Consider the following 18102-nt stretch of genomic DNA (forward strand, 5'->3'; position numbering starts at 1 on the left):
CGTGTGAATCCAAGAATGGGCCATCTATGGGCTAGTGGCAGAAAGTAATTCTATGGTCCTTATACATACATACATACATACATACATACATACATACATACATACATATTAGTATTAGAGCATTCGAAATCTTTGATTTAAATTAATCTGTATGCAGGAACCTCACTGTTAGATACAAAAGGAATCAGTGCAACGTACAGCAGTTTTTTTTATTCCTTCCCCCAAAGGCCAGTCCTAAGTGTTGCATTTTCCCCTACTTTTCATTTCCAGTGCCACCACATGTATTTCCTCTTGTTTGGGCTTGCAATAACTTCTTAATTTGTCTCCCTGTCTTCAGTTTTTCCTCCTCTCTAATCCATTATTCAATTCAAATTAATTCCCAAAGAACACTCAACCACCAGTGCAGCCTCAAGAGTGGCAATCAGCCTATTGGAAAAGAAACCATGCCTAGCTCCTGAAAACCAATACATTTCCTCTGCTTCATAGACTTTCCTATAGGGCGGGTAGCCAAAGATAAGGAAAAATGAGTGACCACCAACTAAAGATAAATTCATTTGCTAGAGATAATCTTGCCCCCCCTTTTAAAAGTCTTAGTCAGGGGAGCTGATAGATATGTCATATTAAATATTATATTGGTCAAATCTTGTTTGTTTTCCCAAAATTGCTTCAACTATTTCAGTAACAACATATTTGCAAGTACAGTTAGTTTACAGAAAGAATACATTAAATACAAATAGATTTTTTCCCATTTGTTTTTTTTTTCTTTTGTAATTTGGAATCAGCATTATTTTTGTTTACCTCCAAATTCCCTTGTATGCTACCCAGGAAAATCTAGAGTCTCTTAGTTATTAACTAGCTTGTTTCTATAATCAGAATCACTGCCAATTATATCTATGTAAATCCCAGTACTCAGGCAATATGAAAGGGGCCTTTTGTTCAGGAAGCTTGTGCAGGAAGGACTTTCACTACAAGCTTTTCCTTTGAGAGCTGTCCAACTCTCTGTAAGGATTACCAGGTTATCTTCATGTTCTCAGTCATATTAGCCCAAAGTAAAGTAAAACCTTTTAAAAATTATTTTTAAAATAATTTTCATCATTTAGTTATGTAAGGGGACAGGCAGGAAGAAACCATACTTTATTTCAAGTAATTTAGAAAACTTTAATCTTTAAGTACAACAACTTTCTAGTGTTTCTGTTTAAAATTTATACAGCCAGTTTAGGTAGCAATAGAACATTTAACTCCTCATCTTTAATTGGATAAATATTATATTCAGTTAATAATAATAGGCCACATTTACAAAAACTCTTTGTGGTTTGTAAAACTTTCCTCTTTGATGGCTGTAATGATTTTGCTCACAGAATATTCATGCTTAACTTAGGAAAGTTAATTAACTAGAGTCCCTTATATCTTCCCTTTCAAAACATAGTAAACTGAAAAACTCTTTCCAAATCATATTAAAAAAAGATTTTGTGATTTAACTATAATTCTGTTGTTAAGAGTCTTGTTGGAAAATACAGGGTATCCCAAATATCTTAATGTAGTTTTAAGCCTCAATAGCTTAGGATAATAGCTTCTAATAGTCTTTTTAAAGCTTTCATAGCTTAAAACTGCACTAAGACTTTAGATATCCTATATGTACTCTTTGAAAGTTTTCTTGAGAATTTCCTCAGGTTAAGTGTCTAAAATTTCAGACATAGGAGGATTTGCACAGAACCTGGAGAAGACACCATTTATATTTGAAAAAGAACTTTTCAAATGGTTGAAGAAGAACCAAAAACCCCATAGAATATTAACTCAGAAAACAAATCTGAGTAGCTTCGTTTCTTGTGTGATGCTGTCTTAGCTCCTAACCTAACAGTTTCCTTTTTCTTATAGGTACCAGAGATTTGAAAAGGCCTTTCTCCTAGCTGTTGATATCGGTGCTCGGGACCTGTTTATGGTGAGTCATTGCTAGAGACGATTGTGTGTCTTCAACTCTCAGGCTGAGTTAGTTGTCAGCTTTTGTGGCCATTAAAAAGGATTAGTGTCATTTGCAGCCTTAGACACATGGTGGGAAAAGCATTATTCTTCTTGGCTTGTACCTTTGCCATCATGAAACTGGTCAATAGCTATCTAGTTATCTTTTGACTTGTTGACATTTTTCTTACCATGGCCAGAGGGCTGTTTAATGTTTTTTAGGAATTAATTTATAGTCCTTGAACTTTTATCCTCATGTGCCTCGGTGTGGGTAGGTGACACCTTTCTATCTAATAAGCTTAAATGTTTCTAAATCCATTCCCTTAAGACTTACAGCTGCAGAGGCCAAGATACAAGGGCATACTATGTCCTGGGGATCTCGAATGCTTTTAGTTTGTTTCTAAGGTTTCAGTAAAAAGTGACAAATTATGAAAGCTTCCAGAAGTACTTTTAGTCACAAAGCTGCAAGGTACACCCAAGGGACTTTTGATTTCTTGCACTTACAGGACCTCCCATTTAATTAGCTACAGAAGTAAAATTAACCAGCTCTTTAAAGGTTCTGTGTTCAGGCTCCACATGGGGCTCTTGTTTTATAAGGCCTTGCACCACAATGTCACAGTGAGGTCAGAGGGACAAAGACAACTGCTTTCCTAATTTCACAGCATGTTGCTGCTCTGCAGCCCATTTCATTGTTTTCAAAGAAACAATAAGAAAATTCTCATTTAAAAAAAGACCCAGAAAAAAAAGATATGGTAAACCCTTTTATTTGGTTCTTTTGCACAATGAAGACATTCTATGATTTAAATTAAGCTTTGACATTAAATGTTACTATCAAATTATCTCGTTATCACTTGCTGCCAGTGCAATCTTAGTATTTAAATTGTTTTCTCCAGTTCTTTTTTTTAGTTATGAAAAATTCCTCCATGATTACATAATTTTTTTTTTACCTTCTGGTGTTTGTTTTATAGTTTTAAACATCTGCTTCTGTTATATAAGTCCAAGTAAATCCATATAAACTTTTCAAATACTGTACCTAAAAACTATAATTAAAAATATCCAAATTTTAGCAAATTTAATGTATACAATCTTGAACTTCTTTATTTTTTCCTCTTTTCCAAAGAAAATTTTTTTCATCTTTTCCATTTTTAAATATAAACTTATCACTAGCCACCTCCATAACAGCAAAATAAAGCTAAAGATACTTATTTAGATGTTTGATGTCCAGTGGTTAAAAATTACTCAACCTCACAATTAGTATGGCTTTTTCCCTCTAGATGTTGAATTTTTTAAAATTACTGGTGTTTGCTCTGGTTACTGGAGAGTACAATATGTCGAAGCTGATTTCCAAACTTCTCTCAGACTATATCTATTTTATCTCAAAGCTTTATCTGAGCCTACTTTTCCCCATTGGTATGTTCAGTCATTATTATTAGGATCCAGTGGTGACAATATTATTAATGAGAAGCCATTAAAGATTGTAGTGTTCTTTTTTAGATAAGTTTGAAATGTTATTTCAAGTCTCCTTTTCCCTAGCACATATCAATCTGAGTGTAATAACAACTAAAATGCTTTAAAATTAATTGTGATGCTTTAATAATAAGGTTGTGTCCACTTTAGGAGAACTTTTGTTCTTTAGTCTATTGTATATGCTGAAAGTAAATGAAAATAAAAGCAACTCAGTCCAAGGCACGAGGAGAGACTCTCTCTTGTGTCTTTGTCCCTTTATAGACAAAACAGTCTTCTCAAAGGCTGATTGGACTCTTCTCTGCAGGGGACTCCTCCCATTAAAACATGTGGGTCACCTTGAATAGGTAATTAAATACCTTCAGTTTCTTTTTTTCTTTTTAAAAAGTAAACAAGATTTTTACCCTCATACAGCAGAAAGTCCCCCCATAGTTCATTGTATGAAATTTTGATAACTCATTTCAGAGGCTGCCTTATAGAAGGTGTCCAAAAACAGGCTGAGTCATTAACATAGAGCATTTAATAAATTGTTTTCCATGTTGAAATCTTCTACATTGAGATTTTGTCATTTCTTATTAAGGTTAAATTACTGTGATTATTTTACTTACACGTGACAATGTAAGATGTCAGTAGAGTACTCACTGAGAATCGGCGCCTCTTCTAAATCTAAACATGTACAGTATAAAGAGGGTTAGCAATCCAAGTAGCCCATTAGGTATGATTTGAATGACCAAAAGCCTCCCTGACCCCAAAATATCTCCCTTAACAGTTTGAATATGCCACCTTTAAGATCTCAAAGAGCTAAATTTAAAAGGTATTATCTCCAAAAGGTCACATTAGTACCTATTAATGATAATAAGGTACAGGATAGGCAAGTTTTTTGAAGGGTTGGCGGTGAGGGAAAGAATTGAGACATAACACCAATTAGCCCTGGATGGTTGTTTTAGGTCACTGGATTGCTGGATGTGGGATAATTGTTACTTGGGGAGTGGGGTAGAGGTGAATGTGAGGATAAGAGAGAGAACAATAGGGAAGGTAATGAAGATAGTAATTGACTGTTTCACAATTTTGCCTAATGTTGGCTCTGAATATAAACTTATATCATTATTAATAATGGTAGTATCTAGACTTTTCAAATGTCTCAATATATCTTCCTTTGTTACTAATAGAGAGCAGAACTTGAAAGACATAAAATATATTAAAGATTTCCAAGTCTTGTGTAGAAAATAGTCATGGCTTACCAATTTCATTTCTTTACCAGAATGTATTGATGCCACAGCTCATAATGACAGAGAGAGAAAGATAAAAATAAAACCTTTACATATACATAACATGTTATGGGTAAATAATTTGGGGAGTAATGTGGTAAGATCATTGAGGGAGAGCTAGAGAGAGTTGTAAAGATGGGAAGGATGAGAATGGGAGAGGTCAAGTGAAACAGTCAGCTCTTCTGATTGATATTAATCCCAGAAAATTGGAATTTTCCCTGACCATAGGATAGTGCTGGGGAAAAAAACAGATTAAATCAAGTTATTACTGTTTGCTCCCAGTGGAAATCTATACTTCCCATTTCTATAAGCACCATCTTTTAGCAATGAAGTTGTGAGGACCTTGCTCTTTATTTTTTGTTTGTCTTAAACTTAATAACCATCGACAGACAAATCATCAAATAAACATGCAAAATAAGGAATTAAAACTGAGCATTTAATAAATTGGCCCAAACAAATTAAGAGATAGCAAACAAGAAATACTTATACTATGTTTCTCTTTTCAAGTCTGTCTGAAATTTTATCACCTTTATTTTTATATATATGTATATAGTTCATTTAGACATAGCTTTATATAGCTCAATGCATATCTGCTGATCATGCTTTGTATCTGTTCATATGAGTCATTCTGTGTGTCTTTTATTTATACCTATTGTTTACATCATTGTACCCTGATATATGGGGCCATTCTTCAATTGCTTTACATATTAGTTGATTTTATTTTCTTTTTTTGGTATGACTTTAGTAAAAGCTAGTAAATGAATGTTTTGGCACAGCTATCATTGTTTTTGTAAGGTAGCTCCTTTTTCCCTTCCCCCATGGTGTTTTTAGTATAAAACAATAGCAATAGAACCTCACAATCAAAATGTATAACTACTTTTATGACTTGCTCTGTTTAGCCATGTTGTTCTCCAGAATGCATATTCCAATCTACAGTCTCTATAAAAATATGTTATAGAGCATTTTTATAAAGCTGAAAAGGACCTAAGAGATATAAGCTTACAGGTTTTGAGCTGGGAGGGATCTTGAAGGCCCTCTAATCCAACTGCCTCATTTTATTTTGTTTTTTGTTTACTTTTAAATTTCAGTTCCAAATTTTCTCCCTCTACCACTTTCCCTCCCCCTTCCCCCTGCCCCACCTTGAGAAGGCAAGTATTTCCAAAAAGAGCTACCATAAATGTTTTTGTATACATGGGTCCTTTTCCTTTATCTTTGATCTTTTGGGGATACAAAATTAGTAGTGGTATTGCTGGGTCAAAGGGTATGACATTTTTATAGTCCTTTGAGCAAATTATTTTCCAGAATGGTTGGATCAGTTCACAACTTCACTAACAGTGCATTGATGTCCCTCTTTTTCCGTATCCCCTCCCACATTTGTCATTTTCATTTTTGGTTATCTTAGTCAATCTGATAGGTGTGAGATGACAATTCAGAGTTGTTTTAATTCATATTTCCTGAACTATTAGTGATTTAGAGCATTTTATAGGACTATTGATAGCTCTTATTTTTATAAATTTGGCTCAGTTCCCTATATATTTGAGAAATGAGGGCTTTAGCAGAGAAACTTGCTAGAAAAATCTCTTCTCAAGTTTCTTGCTTTCCTTCTAATTTTAGCTGCATTTGGTTTGGTTTTGTGCACAACTTTTTAAATTTCATGTAATCAAAATTATCCATTTTATTTCCCGTGAACCTCTTTATCTTGTTTGGTCATGAAATCATTCTTATATATAGATATGGCAGATAAATTTTCCCATGCTCCCCTAACTTGCTTATGGTCTCACCCTTTATGTCTAAATCATGTATCCATTTTGACCTTATCTTGTTATATTGTGTAAGATGTCGGTCTCTGGCTAGTTTCTGCCAGGCTGTTTTCTAATTTTCCCAGAAGTTTTGGTCAAATAGTGAATTCTTCCCCTAATAACTTAGATCTTTGTTTTTATCAAACACTAGGCTACTGTGGTCCTTTACTTCTGTATATTGTATACCTAATCTATTCCATTGGTCAACCACTCTATTTCTTATTCAGGACCAGATTGTTTTGATGACCGCCACTTTGCAATATAATTTGAGATCTGGTCTTGCTAATCCCCTTCCTTCACTTTTTTTCATTGATTCTCTTGATATTCTTGACCTTTTGTTCCTCCAGATGAACTTTGTTATTATTTTTTTCTAGCTGTATAAAATATTTCTTTGTTAGTTGGTTGGAATGGCGCTGAATAAGCAAATTAATTTGGATTGTATTGCCATTTTTATTACAGTGTCTTGGTCTATGCAATTGATATTTCTCCAGTTGCTTAGCTCTGTCTTTGTTTGTGTGAAAAGTGTTTTGTAATTGTGTTCATATAGTTCCCTGGTGTGTCTTGGCAGGTAGACTTCCAAGTGTTTTATATTGTCTGTAATTATTTTAAGTGGAATTTTTCTTTCTGTCCCTTCTTGCTGAATTTTGTTGGTAATATAGAGAAATAGTAATGATCAACTACCTCCTTTTATAGAGATGGAAATGGAGGTCCAGTGAAATTAAAAGACTTGTCCATAGTCATGCAAGTAAGGATCTAAACTCAAGTCCAAGTCCTCAGATTTAGTCCGGCACTCTGACCTCTCCACACCACATAGCCAGTCTGTAGTCAAATCTTGTTATCCCTACCTTCACAGCATTTTTCATATATGTTCCTTTTTATCCACTTAGACAGCTACAACTAGAGTTCAGGCCTTCATGACCTATCACGAGGACTGTTGCAACAGCCTTCTGTTGGATGTCCCTATCTTGTCTCTCTCCACTCTAATCTCTCCTCCACTCACCTGCCAAGGTGATTTTCCTAAAGCACAGGTCTACCCTTGTCACCCATTTGCTCGGTGATATCCAGTGGCTTCTTATCATCTCCAGGATCAAATTCAAATGCCTGTTTGGGATTTGAAGCTTTTTATAACCTGGCCTCTTCCTGCTTTCCCCGTGTACTCTATGAGCCAGCCATACTGACCTACTTGCATGTCCTGAAATATAAAAAACTCTTTATCTCCTGCACCTGTGCTATTGTGCTGGCTGGTCTGCATGCCTGAAATGCTTGGCCCCCTCAACTCCACCTCTTGGTCTCCTCAGTTTCCTTCAAGACTAAGCTTGAAGTCCCACTTTCTACAAGAGGACTTTTCTCGTCCCCCTAGCTTCTAGTAGTAGAGTTCCCCCTCAAATTACCTTCACCTACTCTGTGTATATCTTGTATATACATAGTTATCTACACATTATCTCCCCCATTGGAATGTAAGATCCTTGTGGGCAGGGACTGTTCTCTCCCTCCCCCCCTTCTTTGTTTCCTCATTGCTTTGCAACATGCCTAGGACACAGTAAGCACTATATAAATACTTGTTGACTGGCTGGATGACAGGTGAAGAATTATGTGTGAGAAGTGGTATAAAAGATGTCATTAAAAATATGACCAGGATGGGCCAGTCACATAGGGAGTGGAAGGGTCAATCAATGAACAGTCTACATGCTCCACTTATAGACATCCAATGTCAAGAGAATATTAGAAAGGGATCTAAGGTACTAAGTGAATGCCCCTGTGGTGAACTTATGGAAAGCCATGGTTGGAATATCACACAGGATGGGTAGTCATAATGTGGCAGGGTTGGAGGGGGGCAGGGAATGGAAGAGATCTGCATCACTGGAAGGATATTGATAGTATCACAAATCCATTGAAGTATAGTAATGATCTCATTCATTTATTTGATTAATAAAAATGTTCTTCTTTTCCATAGTGAGAATACCTATTGCCAGTTTCTAGCATTTTTATTAAAGAATTTTGTCCATTTACAATTAATTTTATGACTTCTAGGTTGTAATAGTGTTGTCATTCTATTGGAAGGGAATATGCAGTCTTATTATTTCAGCTTTTAACTGTAACTTGAAATCTTCCTATAGAAATTTACTTTCCTTCATATCAATAACTGTGTAGGTTTCTTAATTTGGATTTCCCACTCAGAATAAGAGTTTCCCTTTGATATTACCTTGACTGAATCCTGTTCTTACCACCCTGGGTTCTCAACACCATTTATTTGCCTTCTTTGTTTCTCAGAAATGTGCTTCTCAAATTTAGTGTTATCACCAGTATTTTATTTTGAGGGTTCTTATTGCTAGCAACTGCTTTATCTTTATTTGAAAAGTATGAATTGTTTAGAGTAATTTTTTTAACTTGGAGGCTTGACTGTTTTACCAAGATTTCACTGAAGTTCATGTCTATTTGCAAATATTCCAAAGGCTAAGAGCATCTCAGATTTCCATGTCTTGCCTCCAAACAGCATAGGGTTGACTCCTTTTTAAAATTTGAGATATATTGTTTTGACAAAACAGAAACTTGCCAACAGTCATCCAAACAAAACTCATTACAAAGTACAATAAAATGGCTTGTTGCTAGTAGAATGGAATCCTGACATTTTGGCACTAACATTGGCCACTGACATTTGGGTAGAGGTGTTTGGGAGTTTTCCTAAAACCCCACCATAGTTTTAGAGGACCATAAGGCCTTGGACCTTGGTGGTGAGTAGCTGACACATAGAACATAAAATGATTGGCTAAGAGAATCAATCTTGCCCATTGGTCCTGTATTTTTGAAAAGCAAGCAGTTTAGCAGTTTGAGTTTGGTGGGCAATCAGGACTCATAGCATTCATAGAATAAGACCCTTGCAGGGAGGAGGAAGGGAATTTCTCTCCCCCGGCTGCCTCGACAAGGCAAGGTGTCTTGCAGTAGATTCACCTGCCTAGAAGGTTGTTCCCTATCAAGGAAGAGGATCCAAGGCTCTGAGAAAAAATCAGTTGAGTAGAAGGAAGAAGTTTTTCTCCCTTCCTCATTAGCCATGATGCTTTAAAGTGAAGCCACTCAACTAGTAGAAGACACTGAATTAAGTGACTGAGAGAGGATTTAAGTTACATTAAGTAGAGATACAGTCACTCAAGCAACTCCCAAGAGACCAGAGCCTGCTGTGGCCTCCTCAAGAAAGCTAACCCTGGCCACTTGGCACTGAGCCACAGAGAGGATTGAACAGGAAGATGTACAGGTACTGCAGTTCTGGAGATAGGAGTCGTACTTGATACTTGTTCCTAACACAGCTACCTCATTGGTTTATACTAATATTCTTTCTGTGGCACTCAAGCAACTCCCAAGAGACCAGAGCCTGCTGTGGCCTCCTCAAGGAAGCCTACCCTGGCAAATTGGCTCTGAGCCACAGAAAGGATTGAACAGGAAGAGGTACAGGTACTGCAGTTCTGGAGATATGAGTTACCTTGATACTTGTTCCTAACACAGCTACCTCATTGGCTTATACTAATATTCTTTCTGTGGCATCTTGAGTATATATTTTTGCTAAGAACTAACTGTTGATGCAAAGCTTATATATTATAGTGTTAGGAATACAGACCTAGAGATAGCAGCTACCCTCTAGAGACCAAACCCAAAAGTGTGAGTGCTAGTTGGCAATATGGCTTAATGGGGATACCACATTTTTAGTATGTTATATTATTGTGTTGTATGTGTTGTACTTTTAGCACTGCATGTTTTATTTTGAATTACTTCATACAAGTACATCTTCCCGTGTTTCTCTGAATTCTTCATACTCATCTCTTTTTGTATAGTACATTCATGTACCATTCCCGAATTGTTAGGCACATATTTTATTTCCAGCTTTTCATTAACCCAAATAACTTTGCTTTGAATGTTTGGGGGGATTTTCTAGCTGTTAACAATATAGAATAAACAGTTTAGTAATTTTCTTGCATGGACAGCTAGGTGGTATAAAGGATAGGGCATATGACCTAGAGTCAGGAAGACTCATCTTCCTGAGTTCAAGTCTGGCCTCAGACACTTACTAGCTTTGTGACCCCGGGCAAGTCACTTAATCCTATTTGCCTCAGTTTCCTCATCTGTATATTGAGCTGGAGAAGAAAATGGCAAATCACTCTAGTATCTTTGCCAAGAAAACCCCAAAAGTGTCACTAAGAGTTGGACACAACTGAAAATGACTTAACAACAACAACAACAAAACTTGTGCAATGGTTTAAGAATGGCTTAACCAATTCTTAGTACCATCCATAATGAATTAGGACACCAGCATTCCCATAGTGACTTCAGCAACTTTTCTCATCTTTTAGTTACCTTCCTAGTTATTTGGTGTTTATTGATACCTCAAAGTTTTTCCATTGTGCATTTTCCTGATTATTAATGATTTTAATATTATTTCAGGTAGTTATTAATAATCTGTATTTTTCTTTTGACCAATGGCCTATTAGGAAATGACTCAAACATATATTTGTGTCAGTTATCCATATGTTTGATAGTTCAGACATATCAGAATATTTAATGTAAGGAGTTTTCTAATCCATATAGTTTCCTTTAATTATGGCTGCATTGATTTTATTTGTGCAAAAGGTTTTCAATTTTATATAATCAAGTTTATCTATTTTGCTTTTTATGATCTCTTCTTTCCCATGTCTAGTTATGAATTCTTCACCTATACATCTCAGAAAGATACCTTTCTTTGCTTTTAATTTTAAAATACACTATTGATGTCTTGTGTCTTTACATCAGTATTATTTTGATCCACATTTCCTAGCTTAAGCCATCCAATATAATAAAGAAAATAATGAAAAATATCCTATACATTGAGCACATCTGGCAATGCATACAATATTCTGTTCTAGTAGCCCTCCTCCCCATGAAGGAGGAAGTATGTTTCATTTATCTGCCTTTTGGATTTTATTATGTTTATTGGTTTTGCCACTCATGTCATATCTTGTTATTTATTTAATTCCAAACCAAAAGGCACTCACCTTCTTTCTAGTTCTTTGCTTCCTCAGAGTATTCCTGTGACTATTGTGGTTTATATTGGATGCTTGTTTTGGTCATTGATTTCTTTGGGGGTGTATCTAAAATAATGAGATTACTAGGTCAAAGGAACAGCTTAAACACTTTTGCTGCATGATTCAAAATTGAAATCCAGAACAGTTGTATCATCAACTATGCCAGAGTTCTACCAACAATGCATACCACAGTCTCTCAGTTGATCAACTAGCATTTATTAAGCACCTGCTATATGCTAGGATTATACTGTGAATATAAAGAAAAACAAAGACAGCCCTTGATCTTAGGGAGCTCACAGTCTAATGGGGAACCAACATTCAAATAAGCATGTACAAACAAGATATAGCCAAGGTAAACTAAAAATTATCAATAAAAGGAAGTTGCTAGAATTAAGGGTGATTGGGAAAGGGATCCTATAGAAGGTGGGACTTAAAGAAGCCAAGGAAGCCATGCAGTAGAGCAGAAGAGGGAGGGCATTCCAGGAAGGGAAACAGCCAGAGAAAATACCTGAAGTTGGGAGATGGAATATTCTGTTAGAGGAAGAGCAAGAAGACCATTGTCCGTAAAATATGTGGGGAGTTACAAGGGGTAAGAAGACTGGATGGGTAAGAGGGGGGTAGATTATGAACGGGTTTGAACTCCAGAGAATTTTATATGTGATTGTGCAGGTAATAGGGAGCCATTGGATTTTACTGAGTAGGGGAATGGAATGGTCAGGCATGCTTTAGGAAGATCACTTTGATAGCTGAGTGGACTGTAAGGGGAGAGACTTGTAGGAAGAAGACCAATCATCAGGTTATTGCCATAATCTAAGCATTAGTTGATGAGGGCTTGCCAGAGTGGTTGACAGAAGGAGGTATATGTGAGAGATATTATGAAGATATAAAAGAAAGGACTTGACAACTGGTTGGATATGGGAGGTGTGAGAGAGTGAGGAGTTGAGGATGATTCCTAGGTTGCAAGCCTAGGTTACTAAGGGGATGATGGTGCCCTCAACAAAAATAGAAAAGTTAGGAAGAAGGGAGAGTTTGGGGCTGGGGGGAAGAATGAGCTCAGTTTTGGACACATTAAGTTTGAGATATCTGTGGGAGGTCTAGTTCTAGATGTCTGATAGACAGAGATGTGAGACTGGAGGTCAGCCTAGAGTTTTGGGCTAGATAAATAGGTACACAAAGATGATCATTGAATCCACAGGAGCTGATGAGATCACCAAGTGAATAGCATAGAGGAAGAAGATAACAGGCCCCAAGACAGAGTCCTGTGGGACTCCCATGGATAGTGAGCATAACCTTGATGAAGATCCAGCAAAGGATATTGAGGAGGAGTGGTCAAATGGGTAAGAGAAGAACCAGGAGAAAATGGTGTCCTCAAAACCACTCTGGATAGGTTTCTTCTCTTAGAGAAAAGATACTATCAAGGAGAAGAGGTTTGACACTACTGCAAATTTTTTGTCATCTTTGCCAATTTGCATGGCATGAGGTAAAATTTCAGAGTTTACTATTTTGACTTATTAATTTTCTTATTATTGTAACAAAGCATTTTCTCTAATTTTTAATGCAGTAACCTTTATATTTACGTAGCTTACCCATTTGGAATTTATTGTGATATAAGATACATATAGTGTTAGACTTAGTTGATAGGTTATTTAGTTTAACTTAATTGCTATTTTTAATTTCTTTAATTTTTTTTAATAAAAAATGGCTTACTAAGGAAGTAAAGAAAGGGACATATTTGAAATTGAAAGTGATTTAAAAATAAAAAAAATTAGTGTTAATTTTTTGAACTGTTATGCTCAAAATTAAGTACAAGAATCCTGATGTAGCCTTACCAGAGCAAAATATAATGGACCTATCACCTCCTTATTCCTGGAAGTTATGTCCCTTAATGCAGAACAAGATCATGTTAACTTTTTTTGTCTACCACAGAACACCATTGACTTATATTGAACCTCCAATCTACTTAAACCCAAAAATCATTTCAGATAAATTGCCATCTAACCATACTTCATCTATCTTATACTTGTAAAGTCAACTTTTCAAAACCAAATGTAAGACTTTATATTTACCCCTATTAAATTTCATCTTATTATATTTAAATCTGTGGTTTAGCCTATCAAGATTATTTTGGATCTTAAACTCTCATCTAGTATGTTAGTCATTCTTCCATATTTGTCCTTGGCAAAATTTTGTAAGCATCTCTGTTTTTATATGCCTTCCACTGAGGCATGATAAATTCTGCTCCAACCTTTCATTAACTGTGTATAATTATTTTTCAAGTGTATTTCTTGTATTCAACAAATTACTGTTTTCCTTTCTAATCCATTCTTCAACTCTTTTCCATTTCATGAATGATTTCATCCCACTAACATTCATCTTTATGTTTGTTGAGTTTGTTTTCCCTTTATCAAATTTTATTATAATCTTCCCCATCCTCTCTTTTTCCTTTCCTTTGTTCCTACCTTTTTTCCCATTGCCTGTCTCTCTCTCCGACATCCCTTATTTCTCCTACTCCCTTCCTCCCTTTCTCTGTGTCTATCTCTGTGTCTGGCTCTCTCTATCTCTACCTCTTGCTTTTCCTCCCTGCCTTTATCCTTCTCTCCTTTCTTTTAGCAAATCAACATGAGGGATTTGTAGGTTATGTTACTTAGAAAAACCTGCTCCCAATCTCCTCCTTCTCTTCTCTCCTTCCAGCCCAGATGCAAATCACTGGGTCTCCCCTTCCTATCCTAGCTCAATCCTTTGTTTATTTTATTACATTTCAACTAGAATAATTATTTTAAACCTTCCCTTTCCTGACCCAGATAAAAGTGTGACTGATGAGATCCCTTTTATCCTTCCCTACTCCTACCTCCATATTTGAATAACCATTACTTATGGTGCCCTAATTTCAAAAATACTAAGTTCCTGCCTTTTTACTCCTGGGAACTTTTTTTTAAGCCCAGAGCTTATCCATTTTTGTCTTCTCTTAGACATGATATGACTCCCAAGAGATGATAATATTGTTCCCCTTTTTAATATGTAAGCACTAGATCATCACCTAGCCCAAACTCTTTTACCTTTCTTAAATTTCTTTTATGTGTCTTGTTTTCATCCAAAGACTCTAACCAACTTTGCTTTTTTTAAAAAAAAAAGTAATTTTTTTTAGAAATAAATGATTCTGTGTATAACATATATCAAACTGCTTGCCTTCTCAATGCGGGGAGGTGGTGTATGGAGAAAGCAAGGGAGAGAATTTGTAACTCAGTTTTATAAACAAATATTAAAAATTGTTTTTATATGTAGCTGGGTTAAAATAAATTAATTAATTTTTAAAAAGAATGAAATGATTCTATTAACAAGTTTATGTTTTCCTCTTCAAGATTATGCTCTACTTTGCAGAATAAAGTTATCTTTGAGTCCAAGCTATTTTCCTTTACTTTTCAATATAACATATTCCAGTTTTTCCTGTCCTTTCTCGTTGATGGTAAGTTATTCCAACTGATGTTTCTTTTTATCTGGTCTTTCTCTTTCTAACCATTACCAGTATTTTATCTTTGACTTGGTAGCTCCAAAGCTTGACTGTAATATTTCTGGATGCAATAAACCCTGTAATTCTTCTCTCGTGGTATATGAAGCATTCTATCAGTCTACACTTCATCCTCTGGTTCCAAACATTGAGTAATTCTTCCTCTATGTACTTGTGAAATTTCATATTCACATTTTTATCACATTTTCCTAAAACAACACTGATTTTTAGATTATCATGTAGAACCATGCCTTTCAAATTTTTTTTTAATTTTAAAGATGGCATTTTGTTGTTGTTCAGTCATTTCAGGCTTTTCATAACCCCATTTGAGTTGTTTGTTTTTGTTTTTTTGGCAAAGATACTGGAGCAGTTTGCCATTTCCTTCTCCAGCTCATTTTATTGATGAGGAAACTGAGTCAAACAGTGTTAAGTGACTTGCCCAGGGTCGCACAGCTAGTAAGTGTCTGAGGCCGCATTTGAACTCAGGAAAATGAGTCTTCTTGACTTCAGGTCCAGCACTCTATCTACTGTGCCACCTAGCTGCCCCATATATTATCCCAAATTTGCTGTATTTTTACTTTGTTTTAGTAATTCTTGCTGTGTTTTCAGTACTAGTGTCTACATTTTTCCATGGTGGCCATTGCTTTGTTAAAGTTTTTTGGTTTCTGTTCTAAACTAATGATTCTCCTATCACACATATAAAATCTGTAATGTTATTCCATGTGTCTTCCTTCAATTCTTTTATTAAGTTTTTCAACTACAGTTATGATTATTATGGCCATCCAGTCTCATTTCCAGGATTATTGTTACTATTGGTACAGAATGATTTTCTTTTCCCGGATGTTTCTCATGGTATTTTTTATTCTATTGTAATTAGTATAGCATATTATGAGCTTTTTGTTTGATTGCTCAGCTGTTTAGTCTAACTGCTGATTTTTTTCAACAGGGATTTCCTTGTTAGGATTTTCTCACTTTCTCTTCTTGATTATTTTTTTCTTTCTTTCTTTAGCACATTTCTAGCTTTTCTGAAGTGATGAAGGGGGAGCTAGACTTAGATACAACTTTTCACTCTGCCATCTTGCCACAATATGCCAGAATATTTAGTTTAGATAATTCTGGGTTTAAGGCCAATACTTCCTAATTTTGCATATTTTATATTCCAGTTTCCTTAGTTATCTATCCCTTGTCTTCCTTGAGAAGTCTACTGTGTTCTTGATTAATGTTTTTTAGTAAATAGCTTCTATTTTTTTGGTTTTCTTTTTTCCAGCACTTTTGGAATGTTTTATTTCATTTTTTTTAACATTGGAATTTGTACTGTATCTAAGAATGTTGAATCCTATATTCTTCCTAGTCGAGGTTTTGTGGATTCTTTCTGTTTATATTTTTCCTTTTTTCTCTTTTGTTAATACTTATATATTTTCTGTGATGATTTCCTAGAATACCACATCATTCTTTTATTTTTTATAATTTTTCTCATATACTTGCATACTTGATTTTGCATATTTTCTATTTCTTTGAAAATTTCAATAAATTTCCGAGATTGTATTTCAACTAGTTGATATCTTAACTGTATTTATCTTTTCCACATTGTATCTGTTGTTTATTAGTTTTAGTGATTGTATTCAAGTATGTGCTGATCATTCATTTACTTCACTATTCACTTTTGATCTTTTCAAAACATCTTTGAATTCTAACTTATGTTTCTCCCAGGATTTTTATTTTCTTCAAATTCTTCTTTTGTTGGGCCTGTGATTTTCTTGCCCACATAAATTACTGTTTAATTTCATTAAATGCATACTTTATCCATTTGAGGATATCTCTTGGGATACTTTGCATTATGTAGTTTTCCTTCAACATCACTTTTGGTACTCTAGTCTTTACAGGCAACCTGTTTATTTTTTAATTTAATTGTAATCTTTTTTATTTGTAATAGCCTTTTGCTTTAAATTGCTTATTTTCTATTTAAGTTGTTTTTGTTGTCTTTTTTAAGAGATATATGAACTTTGGTTCCCTTGGAACCTCTTATTTTACCATCTTGACTCAAAAAGGTTCTCATTTCTTAAAAGAATACTGTCTGATGTGGGCTACCCTCAAACTAACATGCAATCAAGTTTGTGTAATTGTGGCTGGTAACCCTCAGCATACTGGTAGCTCTCTCCACCAAGATATTAAAAGCTTCCTAATGGAAATAGGAAAGAAAAAAGTTCTTTTTTCTCCTTAACCTTAATATTTTTCAAGATGCACAAAATAAATTTTCCATTTTCCAGACTGAACAATTTTTAATCTTAGACATATTTTCATATAAGTAATGAAAGAGAGATTATAATGATTCCTGCAAAACTCCTCAGATAATTAGTGTAATCAGCAAAAAAAACCCAAAAACAAACAAAAACAAAAAAACCCTTCAAAACCTGTCATGGTCATTATATTAACAAGGAAATATGGGGCCTTCCCAAAATTTGGCAATATATAGCTTGCTCTCTTTAAAGGAGCTTAGAGGAATATTCTATTTTTAATATTATTCAGATTCAGAAAATCTCTTAGCCAAATTCTGCATATGACTGTGCTAGTATATAATATTATATCCAACTTTGCACAAAAGTGGCATAATAAATCTACATTCACATACTTTTAGACTTAACTGTGAAAGTAAGTATCCTCTATATCCATGAATGCTTCCTTTGAATGATACAGGTCCAATTCCCCTGGGCTTCTGATATTTTCTCTGAGGTTTGGAAACCCCTGAAGTATTTTTTTCTATTACCAATACAACTTTGAGATCCCTCCACCCTGATGGAGATGAAAGAGGTAATGATGACAACACAAGACAATCTGTATATGAACCTTAAGAAATTTTTTGCCCTACAGTTAAAGAAAACTATCCTTTCTGAGTTATAGAACTTTGGACATTTTCATAACTCATAATTTTTCACCTTTGCATTTCTTTTATGATTTAGGATACTCCTGCCTTATAAAGCATCAAGAGTGAACACAGCAGAAGTCAATTTTTCTTTATTCACATTCATATAAATATCATAATTACAGATGGTAAATATTTGTAA

At 34.9% G+C, this 18102-nt stretch overlaps 1 protein-coding gene across 1 annotated transcript in view; it reads left to right on the forward strand.

Annotated features, from left to right (window-relative positions):
- Positions 1-18102, forward strand: part of LOC118843765 (WD repeat containing planar cell polarity effector) — a 397160-nt gene that overhangs the window by 254597 nt on the left and 124461 nt on the right. The window contains exon 14 of the mRNA XM_036751528.1: positions 1876-1939. Coding sequence (XP_036607423.1) covers positions 1876-1939 — 64 coding nt within the window. The remainder of the gene's footprint in view (positions 1-1875; positions 1940-18102) is intronic.

This window comes from Trichosurus vulpecula, chromosome 3, assembly GCF_011100635.1.
Source record: "Trichosurus vulpecula isolate mTriVul1 chromosome 3, mTriVul1.pri, whole genome shotgun sequence".
Taxonomy (NCBI): domain Eukaryota; kingdom Metazoa; phylum Chordata; class Mammalia; order Diprotodontia; family Phalangeridae; genus Trichosurus; species Trichosurus vulpecula.